This window comes from Aegilops tauschii, chromosome 7 (assembly GCF_002575655.3).
Source record: "Aegilops tauschii subsp. strangulata cultivar AL8/78 chromosome 7, Aet v6.0, whole genome shotgun sequence".
Classification (NCBI taxonomy): Eukaryota; Viridiplantae; Streptophyta; class Magnoliopsida; order Poales; family Poaceae; genus Aegilops; species Aegilops tauschii.
The window spans coordinates 25,172,021-25,188,527 of record NC_053041.3 but is presented as its reverse complement, the minus strand read 5'-3'; the positions used below and the strand labels follow the sequence as shown (position 1 = coordinate 25,188,527).

Sequence of the window (16,507 nt, the reverse complement as noted above, 5' to 3'; positions counted from 1 at the left end):
GGCCCAATAAGCTCGGAGACTTTTTGTGGGGGAGCTTTAATTAGAGAAGTGATAGGCCATTTGTAACTCTCCCTTGGGATTCAATTATGGGCCCAGATGTTTGTGGATTCACTAGCCCCGGGGTCCCGCCCATCTTCACATATAGTTCAACCACCAGTTGGAACGACTGGGTGCTGATGTCGCTGGTGACACACTGACACTGCCGGCACCTCTCTTCCGAACTTTGTTGACACCATCGACTTGCTGTCTGGGCCTCAAATAGATACACCAAACACAAGAAGCACAAGAGGAACACCAAGTCAACGCAATAGTTACAAGGACCCGCCTCGATGAAGTAATTACCCATTGCAATACTGCGGACAACGCTCGATACTCTTTCAGACTTTTCAATGCTCTTTGAGTAGTACCAGATCTCAAGTGAATTTCTAATGCCCTTTGAGTAACAGTTCTCAAGCTTCAGAGTGAAAAACAATCACTACCTCCATCTGACGTATGTAAAATATGGTAGCCGATGCGGGTTATTCAACTGTTGAAGGTTAGTAAACATATATAATTCGTAGACATAAAAGAATGCATGGTGAATTTGTTTTTCTCTCGAAAAAAAGCATCATCTATTTTGGAGGAAAGGGAGTACTTGATGTGGCTCACGTCTAGGCTTCAATCATATGCCTAGACGAGATATTTACACGCGTGAGCCCTGCTCCCTTTTTTTGCAGGGACCAGGAACCCTGCTCCCGCACGTCCTTAAATACTTGCCGCCTCCTCCCATCTCCCAACGCACATAAATCATTTGATCAGCCTCTCGCCTTGTTTGCTTTGTTCTTCACAAGGTAGGTAGCTCGCTCAATACATACTACTATTATCCCTCGATCGTCCCCACTTCATCCAACTCTCGGGTTCAGCTATCTAGCAATCAGGTAGAATAGGAGTAGAAGGTAAGGGGGTTTTGGAACCTAAAGATCGATCGCTTTTCAAGGAAACTGACTCTACTTAATATTGCATGCAGGAAAGTCACCATGGCAAGCAGCAGCAGCATCCCAGCCACCACCGTCCGTGAGATCCGTGTTGCGCAGCGTGCGGACGGGCCGGCGGCGGTGCTGGCCATCGGCACGGCAAACCCGCCCCACTGCGTGCCCCAGGGCGACTACCCCGACTACTACTTCCGCGTCACCAACAGCGACCGCCTCACCGACCTCAAGCCCACCTTCGCCAAGCTATGCGGGATGACAGGCATCGGCAGGCGTTTCTTCCACCACACCGACGAACTGCTCGCCACGCACCCGGACTTGTCCCTCGACGCCCGGCTGGACGTCGTGGCTACCGCCGCCCCGGAGCTCGCCGCGTCGGCTGCGGCGAGCGCCATCGCCGAGTGGGGCCGTCCGGCGGGCGACATCACCCATCTCGTCGTCAGCACCAACGCGGGGTCGCACGCCCCGGGCACCGATGTCCGCTTGGTGTCCCTCCTCGGTCTCCGTCATGATGTCCTGCGCACCGTGCTCCAGCTCAACGGCTGCGCTTCCGGATGCGCCGCCCTGCGCCTAGCCAAGGACCTCGCCGAGAACAACCGCGGCGCGCGCGTCCTCGTGGCCTGCGTCGAGCTCACCGTCACTGCCTTCCGCGCGCTCGACGAGGCGGACTCCTTCGACACCCTCATTCCCCAGGGGCTCTTCGGTGACGGCGCCGGCGCCGTCATCGTGGGCGCCGACCCTGACGTCCACGAGCGCCCGCTGTTCGAGATGGTGTCGGCCTCGCAGTATGTGATACCGGACACCGAGCACATGCTCACCATGCAGCTCGGGAGCGGTGGCATCGGCGGGACCATCGCCACCGGACTGCCAAGACTGGCGGCAGGCATCGTTGAGCGGTGCCTGCTGGATGCGTTCGGCAACCACCTAGCCGTCGTCGGAGGCGTAGTCGAATGGAACAACCTCTTCTGGGCAGTGCATCCCGGCAGCAGTGCGATGCTCGACCACATCGTCAGGGCGCTCCGGCTGGCCCCGGGGAAGCTGGCGGCGAGCAGAACGGTGGTGAGAGAGTATGGTAACATGCTTGGCGCCACGGTTATCTTTGTGCTCGATGAGGTCAGGCGCCAAAGAGAAGATCCTGAAGGAGAGGGAGCTGCCGCTGATGAAGACTGGGGGGTGATGATGGGATTTGGGCCGGGGTTCACTGTGGAGACGATGCTGCTGCACGCTGCCACCTAGATAATTAGAAAGAAGGAATGAAAAACACATGGCATATATATTCAATAAGCTCATGCAATGCAACCTTTAATATTTCCATATCCACATATATCACGTATATATACGTACGTGTAAGAGATGTGAACATGTGGTGTGAGAGTGGTTGAGTCCTGTAAGAGTGATCTACAATATATGGTTATAAATATAACTTTAGCTACTTGTAAGTTGCTTGAATTGTAAATTTGGGCGAGTCGATTTCTTATCCATTCATTTTTGCTCTGAAATTCATGCTACTGTTTTTTCTGGACTATCGTGGGCTTGCTTTTTGGACTGACCTTATCAGGTCGGTTTTCAACTGGGCCGAAGCCCATTAGTTGTGCGGTCAAGCCCTCATCTCTCTTCCTTTGTTTCTAATAATGTCATTTCTGTTTTTATGTGTTTCCGTCTTTGTTTTCTTTTGTTAGTTGGTTTTTATTTTCTTTTGTGGAAATTTTTGGAGTGTTGGGTGAGTGTAAATGTAAACACATAAATACTATGCAATAAGGGCGATAATTACATTATCATATGACTATTTTTAACAGCAATACCAATGCCACTATTAGATAATTACAAGAATAAACATCTAATAGTGAATATGGGCGATAATTACATAAAAACCTAATGAATATTCTTTCTTTAGAAAAGTTTGTTTTTTACAAAACCAAATTCACTATTAGATGTTTATTCTTGAATATTCATTATAACAAAGCGCAATTCTTGTGTAATTCGGGTGCAATTTTTTTTACTTTTCATTTCATTTTATTTTAGAGTCCTTCTACTATATTATCTTTCACTTTGTTTCAATGGTTCTAGGGGAACGCCAATGATCTTGACTTAAAATTTTGAATTATTCATGATTAGGAAATAGCGGACGGGATTCCTTTGGTCTATTTACGACTTTGCAGTCTATTTTACATATTAGCTCGGGCTTAATCATGTCCAAAAATATACCAAGGCTAGCCTTGAACCACAACCTAAACATAGAACTGGTAATTGCCCATCAATAATCAAATGATTTCCCATGCTTTTGAGCATTAAGAGATACACTTCATAATTAACCCAATGTCCTACTCCCTCCCTTCCTGATTATAGGGCTCAGTTCAGAAATCTCATGAACCAAGGTAGATGTAGGGTGGTATAATAACTTTTGTAGTTTGCACAAGTACTCAATTAATTGGCGTGTTTTTCTTAAAAAAAATGTTTACCAATGTATTAATGCAATGCATGCATGTGTGACAAATAAATGACCAAAAAGTTTTACATGCATTGGTGTGTTTTCTCTGAGTCCTTGCGTGCAATGGTTTAATGCACCTTGAAATCTGAACATGTGAATGAGAGCAATAAAATTGAGACTTATAAAATGAGAAATAATTTTTTAAATAAGCCCTATAAACAGGAAGGGAGGGAGTAGACCTCTCACTAGCTAGTCTCGGACGTAGATGGGTACCACAACTAGCTCAAAAGCTTGTCGGTATCTCTACCACTGGGAGTCATCAGGTGGGAGCGAGGGACAAATGGCAGCAGGCAGGCGTGTTCATCACCTTACGGCGTTGGTTTGCACTCCCTTGTTAGGACTGTCGTGCGTACAGTTAGAATTGTTTTTGCATCATATTCTTATTATCAATGATGCCTCTTGTCAAATCTTAAACTATTACCATTATTTTCCAACAGTTATCTTATCTTTTGATGACAATTGTCCCTCGGGAAGCATGCTCAAACAACCCAGCAATAGTCCTCGAACTTGCATTGTTCATTGGTACTATGCAAAAAAGGTTTATGAAATTCTCAAGTGGAAATATTATCATCACGTGTAGAACACAATAGTGATATAGAACTTTATTTTCTTAGTAGCATGTAGAACATGCAAAAACTTGAAATGACATGTGTTGTCGAACAAAGGGAGTACTTAATACCCGTGACATTTTGAAATACACAATACATACATTGGCCATAATTTGATCACATTTTTTCATGACACCAATGATACCACATAGTTATAACTGCAGTGTATCAATAACCATTGTCCCTTGAGAAAAATGTACATAGAGCCCGGAAATGTAGTCCTTGACCTTAACTTTTCATGTACAATGCTGGTCTCTTCTCATTGATCAACTGAGGCAATGGCTCGATTTCTCTCTCGTAGTCAACAGAGTAGTCTAGCGCCACTGATAGCTTCTCTTTCTTTGCATTTGTCACGACCCTATGCATAGGGCTCTTGAAGAACCCATTGCTCATTATCTATGCAACAACAATTTAACTCGATCAGCCTGAAACCTTCAAAACTTTCAACAAAATGATTTTTTCTTTCAACTACTCAGCGTGTAACTTTGATTGTTGTGTTTTAATGGATATGCTTGGAAAGTCTATAAATTTGTTATATTATGAAGGTATTTTTCATCATAAACTAACTTCTTCTTTTTGCGACAAGAAAAACTAGTGTTCTAACCTGACAGAACAAAGTTACTTAATTAGGAAAGGTGCACCTCAGTCTGATCTCCTATAATGACCAGCAGGGTGCGAGGTACGATCGGTACATCCCACCACACCCCATCTCTTAGAACTTGAAGGCCACCGACGCTGTCATCGACCATGAGAATTGTAAGAACGGTTCCATCGCAGTGAGGCTTGAGACCACATACAAGCTCTGGCCTTGGACACTGGGGGTAGTAGCTGCATCTCACGTTAGTTTCAGCTTTCTCCCCAAGCTGGTCCACAAAGTACTCGTCGTTGTCAAGATCCAGCAGCTTTGCCATTGCCTGGAGCAGGTCATCCTTCACTCTCCCACATTTCTTTGTGAACACATGCAGAACATCCCTGCAAACACGACAAAATGTGAGCTAATGATCCTTAAACCCTGAGCCTGGATATTTGGGAAGAGATCGCTCAGATCAATTAGTGACCTGAAGTTTTGGGGATGTGTTGGCCAGAGGGTGATGTGCCGCTCATCCTCGGGCCCCACTTTGAGGTAGAGGCGGTCAGACCAATCCAGGATCTGGTCTGGCGACCTTACCCGGTCGTTTCCGTACCCCTCAAACTGGAACTGCTCACCGCCGATCAAGTTGGTGTACCTCTGCTTGTCTTCGAGTGGCCGCCAGAAAAACTCCGTCGACGCGGACATCATGCCGTCCATCATGGTGGCTTCTATACCATGGTTACTGAGCTGCATGCAGGAACGTACACATGAAGTAACTTGAATACGAATGCTTGATCTTGCTACAAAATGGTTAAGTACTATACTGAGTGCTGAGCTGCTGATAGAATTGTTACTTACATGGAAGATGCCCCATGACTCGAGCGCTGACCGAAGCTTTGATGCCTCATCGGCGGCTGCACCATCCTCCTTGAAAAGGCAGCAGGTCAATGGCAGGGATTGGTTCTGCAACAGCCGTGGCGAGCTGCTGTCGTGGTGACCGCGCACCATGTACTGTGCTGGCACGTCGGGCTTGCCGATGTTAGCGAGCTCCTGCACTGTCGTTGCTCTGGATTTTCGCATGCTTCCCATAGTTGCACTTGCACGACCTTCAGGTATAATTTATGGCCTCATATTAACTTATTAAGAGGGAGTACCAGACAGAAGAATCTGAAATGTATTCTAATTCCATTTTTTAGAATCCGATTTGATCAACACCGCAAATCAGGCATTCCCTAAAGAGTGAACAAATGTCCTATGGTTTGGTATGATTTGCACACAGTTGTGATGCAACATTAAAGCACATGGATCTCTCGGCTTTTTTTAAACAAATGATGGATTTTATTGGTTCAATATGAAGCATCAAGAAGATACATAACACAATGAGTACACACTCAGCCTTTACATAGTTAGGATGCATACAACCAACACCAATTCATACACGTAAAAAAACGTCGGCAACTAGCAAAGTCATATAAGATCGAAGTTGTGGACCTCTTAGCTAGAACATGCACGCGAAACGTAGGTAAAGCTTGGAGTGGATGAAGGACTGTAAAACAGATATACCTTCCATTAGCTGGAGATCAGAGATGGATCTTTGATCAATTCCTCCGGCCACTACTTGTTGCTCTACAACTTAAGTGTGGAAGTGCCAAAGGACGGAGCTTCGTTTATATAGACTTTAGGAGTAGCAGGTAAGACCTCTAACAAATTTAAAATATGACAAATGACTTAATTAATAGCCGTCCAGCCACATGGATTAATCGTTGATCGATAAATATATACTCGTGTATGTATGCACCACGTATGAACGCTTGGTTTGGACGCCGACGTAGAATGAATTGCCAACAATCAAGCGTCCCGTTGTTGTGATCAAGAGGTAGTGGCTCTTTACTAGATTTGACAGTCAGTCAATAGCCAGCAATTGTCTCATAGGGATCCGTTTCAGTTTTTGATTTGCTGGGAGGATCCATTTAAACCATGAACTAATAATATTGCAAGTATCCTTACGCAGCCGCCTCCTCTTCAAAAAAAAAAAGAAATTAAAAAAATCCTAGGGTTCCCCTGCCACCCGTCGGCGCCGGTGTCAGTCCGCCTCGTCTCCGGTAGTCTTAGGGCCATGGGCACGATGGATTCCGGCCATTGCTAGTAGGAGGGCTTTGTATTTAGATGTTTCTTTGAGTTTTGTTAGGGTTTGTGTCCTGCTTCGGAAGACGAGACGGCGACGACTCATTGAAGATGAAATAAGGTTCTCCACGCTTAGCCCATGCCCCAGTGATGCGTCTAGTATCGTCGGTGGTCGTGTGGAGGACTGGAGGTATGTATCTAGCGGGACTGTCTTTGATGGATTTGCTCATCGTTCGTCTACATTCTTGTGTTTTCAGCTTGGATCCTTCCAACTTACACTACTCTTCATGGGCGGCGGTTGCTATTCTGATACGCTAGTCCTATGAGCCTTAGCACTACGACTTTATGACTGTCTACTACAACAAGTTTTGCGTGGCTCCGGCTAGAGAGGGGCGATAACAGTAGCGCGCCTTCGGCTTGTTTGAATGCAAGTAGTCGTCGCTAGATGGTTTACGGATCAAGATGTAATTTTTATTATTTCTGATGTTTGTTGTACTGTCACAATTAAAGATGAATACCTCAGAAATTTTCTCGTAAAAAAATATTGCAAGAGATCCCCGCAAAAAAATAATGCAAGAGACTCAAGGACGCGGCTGAAGAGTTTCCTAAGAAAAAACTTAAATTCCGTATGAACACTTGCTCTGGATGCCGGCGTGGAATGAATTTTTCTAATAAGTCAGTCAAGAGCTGGTGGTTGTTGCTGGCATCAGCTCTATTGAGGTTCCTACAAAATTGCTGGCTTGGATCCGTTTCAACTTAAAATTTGACCACTGAAGCACATGATCGGCATCCACGTATAATGCAAACTACCAAGCGTTTTCAGGAAGGACGTCGTCAGTCCTAACTACGGTTACGTGCAAATGGCTTGATCCATTTGCTACATCAGGGTTAAATGTTAGAGTTGTTTTTTTTAGACGAAAGGCAGTATTAGCCTGCTTTCATTGCGATAGAAAGAAGGGGTTACAAAGTGTTACAGGAGCTGACCCAACGAACCATTGGTAGCAAGCAGCACAACAAGTGAAAACTACTCCCTCTGTAAAGAAATATAAAACGCTCATATATTTCTTTATGGGGAGAATACACAACAATTAATTAGGTTCTCGTGCTATGTGTGTAATAGCTAAGAGCATCTATAACCGGACCCCCTATCCACAGCAAACACACGGGTGGGCTGCAAGGTCGCTTTTTCGGACGTAAAATTATAACCCAAGCGGACTTGACAAATCCGGCCCAAACGCATGGACTAGCCGGCACTATCCATACCGGTCCATATGTGGGGCGTATATGGAACGTTTGGATGCACCCGCCATGTAGCACAGACCGCAACGGCCCATGCCAATTCGTATATCCCCCTCCCTCCTCTCCTTGCCCGACCAGACCTCCTCCTCTTCTCTTTTCTCCCTCATCCACACAGCCGTCACCTTAGCTCTGCCACTTAAATTTCGTATGAACATTTGCTATGGACGCCGGCGTGGAATGATTTTGTTCTAATAAGTCAGTCAAGAGCTGGTGGTTGTTGCAGGCATCAGACCTATGAGATTCCTACAAAATAGCTGGCTTAGATCTGTCGAAGCACATGATCGGCATGCACGTCTTTACCTAATAATATTAAAAGACGGAGGCTTTCATAGTTCTCCATACGTCATCTCTTTACGGTTCTCTTTTTATATCCTTGATTTTATGTTAACCATAAAGATTAACGGCTGAGATTTAAAAGTTGATCTACCCAAAGTTTGGTCTAAGAACGGAGTTTTTTTTTAATTCTCAATCTCTCATCTCTTTGGCCGAACCTCAAAACAACGCAACAAGAAATACACGGTCGAGAAATCAACCAGCTCTACGTACATACACATTCTGGATGAATGGAATCGAAGGAGCTGTGGAAACTAATCAGCGCGAGCTGAGCGTGAGCCTCGGAGGTAGTACCAACTGTTGCAGCCTTATCGGCAAAAGTGCCCGCAGCCACAGCAGGGTGTTCCGCCGGAGACGAGCCTGTGGCTATGTGCCACATGTTGAGTACTCGCCGCGGCATGTGTCTCCTGCGTAGGTTGTGCCATCGATGGTGCAGGCGCCCAGGAAACGCCGCACGACGGTACTGGTGGCCTGGTCGTAGCCGCAGGGCTCTGTCCGGCAGCGCTCATGGTGCTGGTCGTGACCAACCGCAAGAGTTCGGACCTCGACTCATACAGCAATTGCACGCCTGCACCCAGGGCCGGCCTTGGGGGAAGGGGGAGCGGGGGCGCAGGGGCACGCCTGCACTTTAGATAGATACTTGTCTAATTTTCTTACTTTTATTATTGCTTGTTATTATATAGTGCGATGGTTTTGGTATCCGCCCCCGTCGGCCCTCGTCCTGTCTATGATTTGGATGTGGTATATATTATCTTTTATAACTATTTGGTCACTTATCTATCCATGTATCTGTAATGGTTTTTGACACACATAATTATATATAATGCACGCAGATGAACCAGCAATGGATGTATGGTGACAGACACACCTCCGAGTACATTAAGGGCCTGCATAATTTTCTTGAAGTGGCTGAGGCAAGCAAGCAGAATGGTTCTATGTGTTTTCCATGCCCTAATTGTGGGAATACGAAGTCTTACTCTGACCGGAAAATCCTTCTCACCCACCTGCTTTGTAAGGGTTTCATGCCACACTATAATGTTTGGACGAAGCACGGAGAAATAGGGGTTATGATGGAAGACAGCGAAGAAGAAGAGGACGATGACAACTATGTGCCCCCTGAATACGGTGATGCTGCAACGGGGGAAGCTGCTGAAGTCAAGAGGAACCAGACGATGTGCCCGATGATGATGATTTCCGCCGGGTCATTGTTGATGCAAGGACACAGTGCGAGAGTCAAAAGGAGAAGCTGAAGTTCGATCGCATGTTAGAGGATCACAAAAAGGGTTGTACCCCAATTGCGAAGATGGCAACACAAAGCTCGGTACTGTACTGGAATTGTTGCAGTGGAAGGCAGAGAATGCTATGCCTGATAAAGGATTTGAGAAGCTACTGAAAATATTGAAGAAGAAGCTTCCAAACGATAACGAATTGCCCGACAGTACGTACGCAACAAAGAAGGTCGTATGCCCTCAAGGATTGGAGGTGCAGAAGATACATGCATGCCCTAATGGCTGCATCCTCTACCGTGGTGCGTACGAGAATTTGAACGCATGCCCGGTATGCGGTGCATTGCGGTATAAGATCAGACGAGATGACCCTGGTGATGTTGACGGCGAGCCTCCCAGGAAGAGGGTTCCTGCGAAGATGATGTGGTATGCTCCTATAATACCACAGTTGAAACGTCTGTTCAGAAACGAAGAGCATGCCAAGTTGATGCGATGGCACAGAGAGGACCGTAAGAAAGACGGGAAGTTGAGAGCACCTGCTGACGGGTCGCAGTGGAGAAAAATTGAGAGAAAGTACTGGGCTGAGTTTGCAGGTGACCCAAGGAACGTATGGTTTGGTTTAAGCGCGGATGGCATTAATCCTTTCGGGGAGCAGAGCAGAAATCACAGCACCTGGCTCGTGACTCTATGTATGTATAACCTTCCGCCTTGGATGTGCATGAAGCGGAAGTTCATTATGATGCCAGTTCTCATCCAAGGCCCTAAGCAACCTGGCAACGACATTGATGTGTACCTAAGGCCATTAGTTGAAGAACTTTTACAGCCGTGGAATGGAAACGGTGTACGTGTGTGGGATGAGCACAAACAGGAGGAATTTGACCTGCACGCGTTGCTGTTTGTAACCATCAACGATTGGCCCGCTCTCAGTAACCTTTTAGGACAGACAAACAAGGGATACCACGCATGCACGCACTGTTTAGCTAACACTGAAAGTATATACCTGGACAAATGGAGGAAGAATGTGTACTTGGGCCATCGTCGATTTCTTCTGACCAACCATCAATATCGAAAGAAAGGCAAGCATTTCAAAGGCGAGGCATATCACCGGAAGAAGCCCGCCATGCGTACCGGTGATCACGTACTTGCTATGGTCAATGATTTACACGTAATCTTTGAAAAGGGTCCCGGCGGACTATCTGTTCTGAATGACGCTAAGGGACACGCACCCATGTGGAAGAAGAAATCTATATTTTGGGACCAACCCTACTGGAAAGACCTAGAGGTCCGCTCTTCAATCGACGTGATGCACGTGACGAAGAACCTTTGCATGAACCTGCTAGGCTTCTTGGGCGTGTATGGGACGACAAAAGATACACCGGAGGCACGGGAGGACCTGCAACGTTTGCACGAAAAAGACGGCATGCCTCCAAAGCAGTATGAAGGTCCTCCCAGCTACGCTCTTACCAAAGAAGAGAAGGAAATCTCCTTTGAATGCCTGCTCAGTATGAAGGTCCCGTCTGGCTTCTCGTCGAATAAAAAGGGAATAATAAATATGCCAGAGAAAAAGTTCCAGAACCTAAAGTCTCATGACTGCCACGTGATTATGACTCAACTGCTTCCGGTTGCATTGAGGGGGCTTCTACCGGAAAACGTTGGATTAGCAATTGTGAAGCTATGTGCATTCCTCAATGCAATCTCTCAGAAGGTGATCGATCCAGAAATCATACCAAGGCTAAGGAGTGATGTGGCGCAATGTCTTGTCAGTTTCGAGCTGGTGTTCCCACCATCCTTCTTCAATATCATGACGCACGTCCTAGTAGATTGTCATTCTGGGCCCCGTATTTCTACACAATATGTTTCCCTTTGAGAGGTTCATGGGAGTCCTAAAGAAATATGTCCGTAATCGCGCTAGTCCAGAAGGAAGCATCTCCATGGGCCATCAAACAGAGGATGTCATTGGGTTTTGTGTTGACTTCATTCCTAGCCTTAAGAAGATAGGTCTCCCTAAATCGCGGTATGAGGGGAGACTGACTGGAAAAGGCATGCTTGGAGGGGAGTCAATAATATGCAGGTACAGGCATTCTTGGTCTCAAGCACACCACACAGTTCTACAGAACTCTACCTTGGTGACTTTGTATGTCAATGAACACAAGAATAGTCTGCGCTCCAAACACCCGGAGCAGTGTGACGACTGGATTACATGTGAACACATCAGGACTTTCAGCAGTTGGTTGGATACACGTCTCAGAGGTGACAACACTGTCTGTGATGACCTGTACTCGTTGCCCAGGGGACCATCTTCGACTGTATTGACTTACAAAGGATACGAGATAAATGGGAATACATTTTACACGATCGCCCAAGATCAAAAGAGCACCAACCAAAACAGCGGTGTCCGCTTTGATGCAACAATCAAGAGGGGAAAGGTCACATATTATGGTTACATAGTGAACATATGGGAACTTGACTACGGACATGATTTTAAGGTCCCTTTGTTTAAGTGCAAATGGGTCAATCTGTCAGGAGGCGGGGTACAGGTAGACCCACAGTACGGAATGACAACAGTGGATCTGAACAATCTTGGGTACACTGACGAACCGTTCTTCCTAGCCAATGATGTGGCGCAGGTTTTCTATGTGAAGGATATGTCTACCAAACTGAGAAAAAGAAAAGATAAGGAAGCGAATACATTATATGATGAGCCAAAGCGCCACATAGTTCTTTCAGGAAAAAGAGACATCGTGGGAGTGGAGGGCAAGACAGACATGTCTGAAGATTATGAAAAGTTTCATGAAATTCCTCCCTTCAAAGTCAAGGCTGACCCAAGCACCCTGTTAAACGATGAAGATTATCCATGGTTACGGCGCAATACGCAAAGGACACAAGCGAAGAAAAAGTGAAGATTTTCTCTCCACAACTATTATGATGATGCCTTTGATCTAGAATATCACTGTAGTTACATGTGAAGAAATAAAATGCCTTTTGTAACAGATGAGTTTTTGTCTGAAACCCTGATACTTCGAAAGAGATTGTCCATTTTGTACACGAAGTGCATCCAGTTTTTGCCGTAACCCTCTCAACTTTTTAGCACATGCTATGTGGGTGAAATGATGATACCATGCCAACTTTCAACCTTTTCAGAGTTCATTTGAAATGCTTTTGAATTTCAGGGTCTTATAGCTTAAAAAAAATCAGTAAATGCATGAAAAATAACAAATGAAGTCAGAAAGGGTTGAAAATTGATGATGTGGCTTTGGATGGTGCAATGCTCAAAATAAAAGAGAGGCGCAATGCTCACCTGCACGTTGCTTAGCTTCAGGCCTTGAGGAAATAGTGTAGACTGCACGGAGCTATGTGTAGTTTTCGTCCAAAACCCTCATAGCTCCGTGCAGTCTACACCACTTCCTCAAGGCCTGAAGCTAAGCAACGTGGAGGTGAGCATTGCGCCTCTCCTTCATATCGTCTCTGCACTCAGGGTTTATAAACCGCTGCGAGTGCCTCTCGCTTGGCTAGGTGGGACTAAAAACCAGATGCAGAAAGAATCAATTAAAAAACTCTATTACCGGTTCATGCCGCGAACCGGTATTAAAGGTTCTCGTGGGGAGCCTTAGAACCGGTACTAAATGAAATGCCTTTGTAACAGCCTTAGAACCGGTACTAAAGGAATCAACTAAAAAGCTTTTATAAACCTCTACTATTATTGAAACTAAAATTATATAAAATTTATGCAACTAAAATTTTCAAAGTATTTTCTGTTCAAAACATTAAAAGCAAAAAAGAATTTTCATGAAATCAATAAAAGCAAGATACCAAATAAAATAAATAAGTAGAAACAAAATAAACTTTAATAAATAAGTAGGAACAAAATAAAATAGCAACAGTAAGTATTTTGTTGTAAGTAGAAACAAAATAAAATAAATAAAGCAACAAAGAAAACAAAAAAAGTGCCACCTACTGGGCCACCACGGCCTGAATACGACTAGAAACTCAATCATGGCCCAAGATTTAGGCCCGCAACAGGCCCAGTTGGCCCACAGGCACACAGTGACAGGTTAGGCCCGAATGCCTGCAATTGAGAGGAGCTCGAGAGGGTGGGTGCAGCAGCGCTTATAAACCACTCTCGAGCTCTCTCAGCTAGCGAGGTGGGACTAAACTTATGGCGCGGGAAGCACAAGGCCTTTGGTCCCGGGACCAAAGGCCTCTGCTTCCCGCCCTTTGGGCTGCTGAAAAGAGACCTTTGGTCCCGGTTGATGCCACCAACCGGGACTAAAGGTGTGCATTGGTCCCGGTTGGTGCCATGAACCGGTACCAATGGCTTTGCTATATAAGCAAACACTTAGCGTTTTCCATTTTCATCTCTGCAGTTGCCCCGCCCCGCCGCCGCCGTCAGGCAGCCTGAGCTCGCCCCGTCGAGGCCGTCGCCGCCCCCGTCGCCGCGCCCTGCCCCGTGGCCGCCCGCGCCCCGCGCCGTCACCACCCCACACCGCCCCAACGCCGTCGCCGCGCGCCACCTCGCACCGTCTCCTCCCCGCGCCTCCCCGCGTCGCCCCAACGCCGTCGCAGCCCCGACGCCATCACCGCCCCGCGCCACCGCTGCCCCGACACCGTCGCTGCGCCGCCCCACGGTCCGGCGGCCTTCTGATGTTTTTTTCATATATGTGATGATGTTGATATGATGTTTTTTTCATATGATGTTTTTTTGTGCATATGACGTTTTATTTCTTATGATGTTTTTTCATATATGTATTAATTTTTTATTTAGGTTGTAATTAGTTGATATCAATTTTAGGTTAGTGCATTTTAGGTTTGTGTAGAGGAAAAATTAAAATAAGGAAAAGGAAGAAAAGAGGAAGAAGGAAGAAGGAAGAAGAAGAAGAAAAAGAAGGAGTGGAAAAAGGGAAATAAGAAGAGGAAGAAGGAGAAGAAGAAAGGAGAAGAAGAGGAGAGGAAGAAGAGGAGAGAAAAAAAAGAAGAGAAAAAAAAAGAAGAAAAAATAGGAGAATTCTATTTTTTTCTTCTTCTCCTCTATTCCTTTCTTCTCCTTCCTTTTTTCTTATTTTTTTTCTTTGATCTTCTCCCCTATTCCTTTCTTCTTCTCCTCTTTTTTCTTCTTCGATCTTTTTTCCTCTTCTTACATGAGGGGGGGGGGGGGGTCGATATACCCCCTCCCCTATAACTTCGACATGAGGAGGGGGGGTGTCGCCGAGGGTTCGAGGGGCGAGGGTCGGGAATTAGGGTAGAGGTTCGAGGGTCACCAAGGGTTCGAGGGTTCAAGGGTCGTCGAGGGGCCTAGGGTTCGAGGGTTGAGGGAGTCCTGGACTAAGGGGTCCTCGGGCGTCCGACCTGTTATTCATTGGGCCGGACTGATGGGCTGTGAAGATATGAAGGCCGAAGACTATACCCGTGTCCGGATTGGACACTCCTTGGCATGGAAGGCAAGCTAGGAGACCAATTATGAAGATTCCTTCTTATGTAACTGACCCCATGTAACCGTAGTTCTCTCCGGTGTCTATATAAACCGGAGAGCGTAGTCCGGATAGACATATACACATTACCATAGCTATACAGGCTAGGCTTCTAGGGTTTAGCTATTATGATCTCATGGTAGATCAACTCTTATAACACTCATATTCATCAAGATCAATCAAGCAGGAAGCAGGGTATTACCTCCATAGAGAGGGCCCGAACCTGGGTAAACATCGTGTCCCCCTTCTCCTGTTACCATCGATCCTAGACGCATAGTTCGGGACCCCCTACCCGAGATCCGCCGGTTTTGACACCGACATTGGTGCTTTCATTGAGAGTTCCACTGTGCCGTCGACTAAAGGTTCGATGGCTCCTTCAATCTTCGATAGGGACGCTGTCCAAGGAGAAACCTTCCTCCCCGGACAGATTTTTGTGTTCGGCGGCTTCGTACTACGGGCCAACTCCCTTGGCCATCTGGAGCAAGTCGATAGCTATGCCCCTGGCCATCAGGTCAGATTCGGAAGCTTGAATTACATCGCGGATACCCATGGAGACTTGATCTTCAGCGGGTTTGGGACCGCGGCAATCGCTCCCCCTCGCCCCGATGAACGTGACTTAGATCTGTCATCGGATCACATCCAGGAGATGGTTCCTATCGCTGCAGCGGCCTTAGAACCGAAGGATATCGTGCCCTCCAAGGCCACAAAATCCGCGGCGTTGGAGCCACACACGGACTCGACATCCTGCAATGATTGCGTCAATGGAACTCCGGACTCGTCTCCGGCTATAAGTTCCGGACCAGATACGCCTGCGGACACCGAGCTGGATCGGTTATCGATTTTCGAATTCAGCGCCACAGACATCTTCCAGCACTCACCTTTTGGTGACGTGCTAAACTCTTTAAAGAACATGTCCTTGGAGGAAGACTCACAGCCGAACTATGTTCGGTTCGAGCTAGAGGCGGATGACGAGGAACTTTGCTTCCCACCCGCCACCCACTTCATAGCCACTGTCGATGACTTAACCGACGTGCTTGACTACGGCTCCGAAGACATCGACGGTATGGACGACGATGCCGACAAGGAGCAAGGCCAAGACCCACCATTCACTGGACGTTGGACGGCCACCCCTTCGTACGACGTGTACATGGTTGATACACCTAAAGGATCTGGCGATGACAAAGAAGAGCCAGATACGAATAAACCCTTTGAGACGCAGTCCAAGCGCCGACGGCACAAACGCCGTTCTAAGCCCCGTCGCTCAAAGGATGGCGACACTGGCACCGGAGAAAATAGTACTCCGGGCGACGCCAAAAACAATGAAGACCCTGTCGGAGCTGCAACCGAACAGGAGGAACATGACAACGGGCAAGATAACCCTGATGAACAGACCATAGAACATGACTCGGAGGACGATAGCTACCG

At 46.6% G+C, this 16,507-nt stretch overlaps 1 protein-coding gene and 1 pseudogene across 1 annotated transcript; one reads left to right on the top strand and one right to left on the bottom strand.

Moving 5' to 3' along the window:
• Positions 1–761: 761 nt before the first annotated feature.
• On the top strand, positions 762–2,407 carry LOC109746238 (bisdemethoxycurcumin synthase-like). The gene is made up of 2 exons (XM_073505028.1): positions 762–830; positions 1,007–2,407. The coding sequence occupies exon 2, from the start codon at positions 1,017–1,019 to the stop codon at positions 2,202–2,204; it is 1,188 nt and encodes a 395-aa protein (XP_073361129.1). The 5' UTR covers positions 762–830; positions 1,007–1,016; the 3' UTR covers positions 2,205–2,407.
• Positions 2,408–4,216: 1,809 nt separating this feature from the next.
• LOC109746239 (jasmonate-induced oxygenase 4-like) overlaps positions 4,217–16,507 on the bottom strand; it is a 46,098-nt pseudogene continuing 33,807 nt past the window's right edge.

What these genes read in the sequence shown, in the direction of transcription:
- LOC109746238 (XM_073505028.1), top strand. Translation starts at nt 1,017, where the DNA reads ATGGCAAGCAGCAGCAGCATCCCAGCCACCACCGTCCGTGAGATCCGT.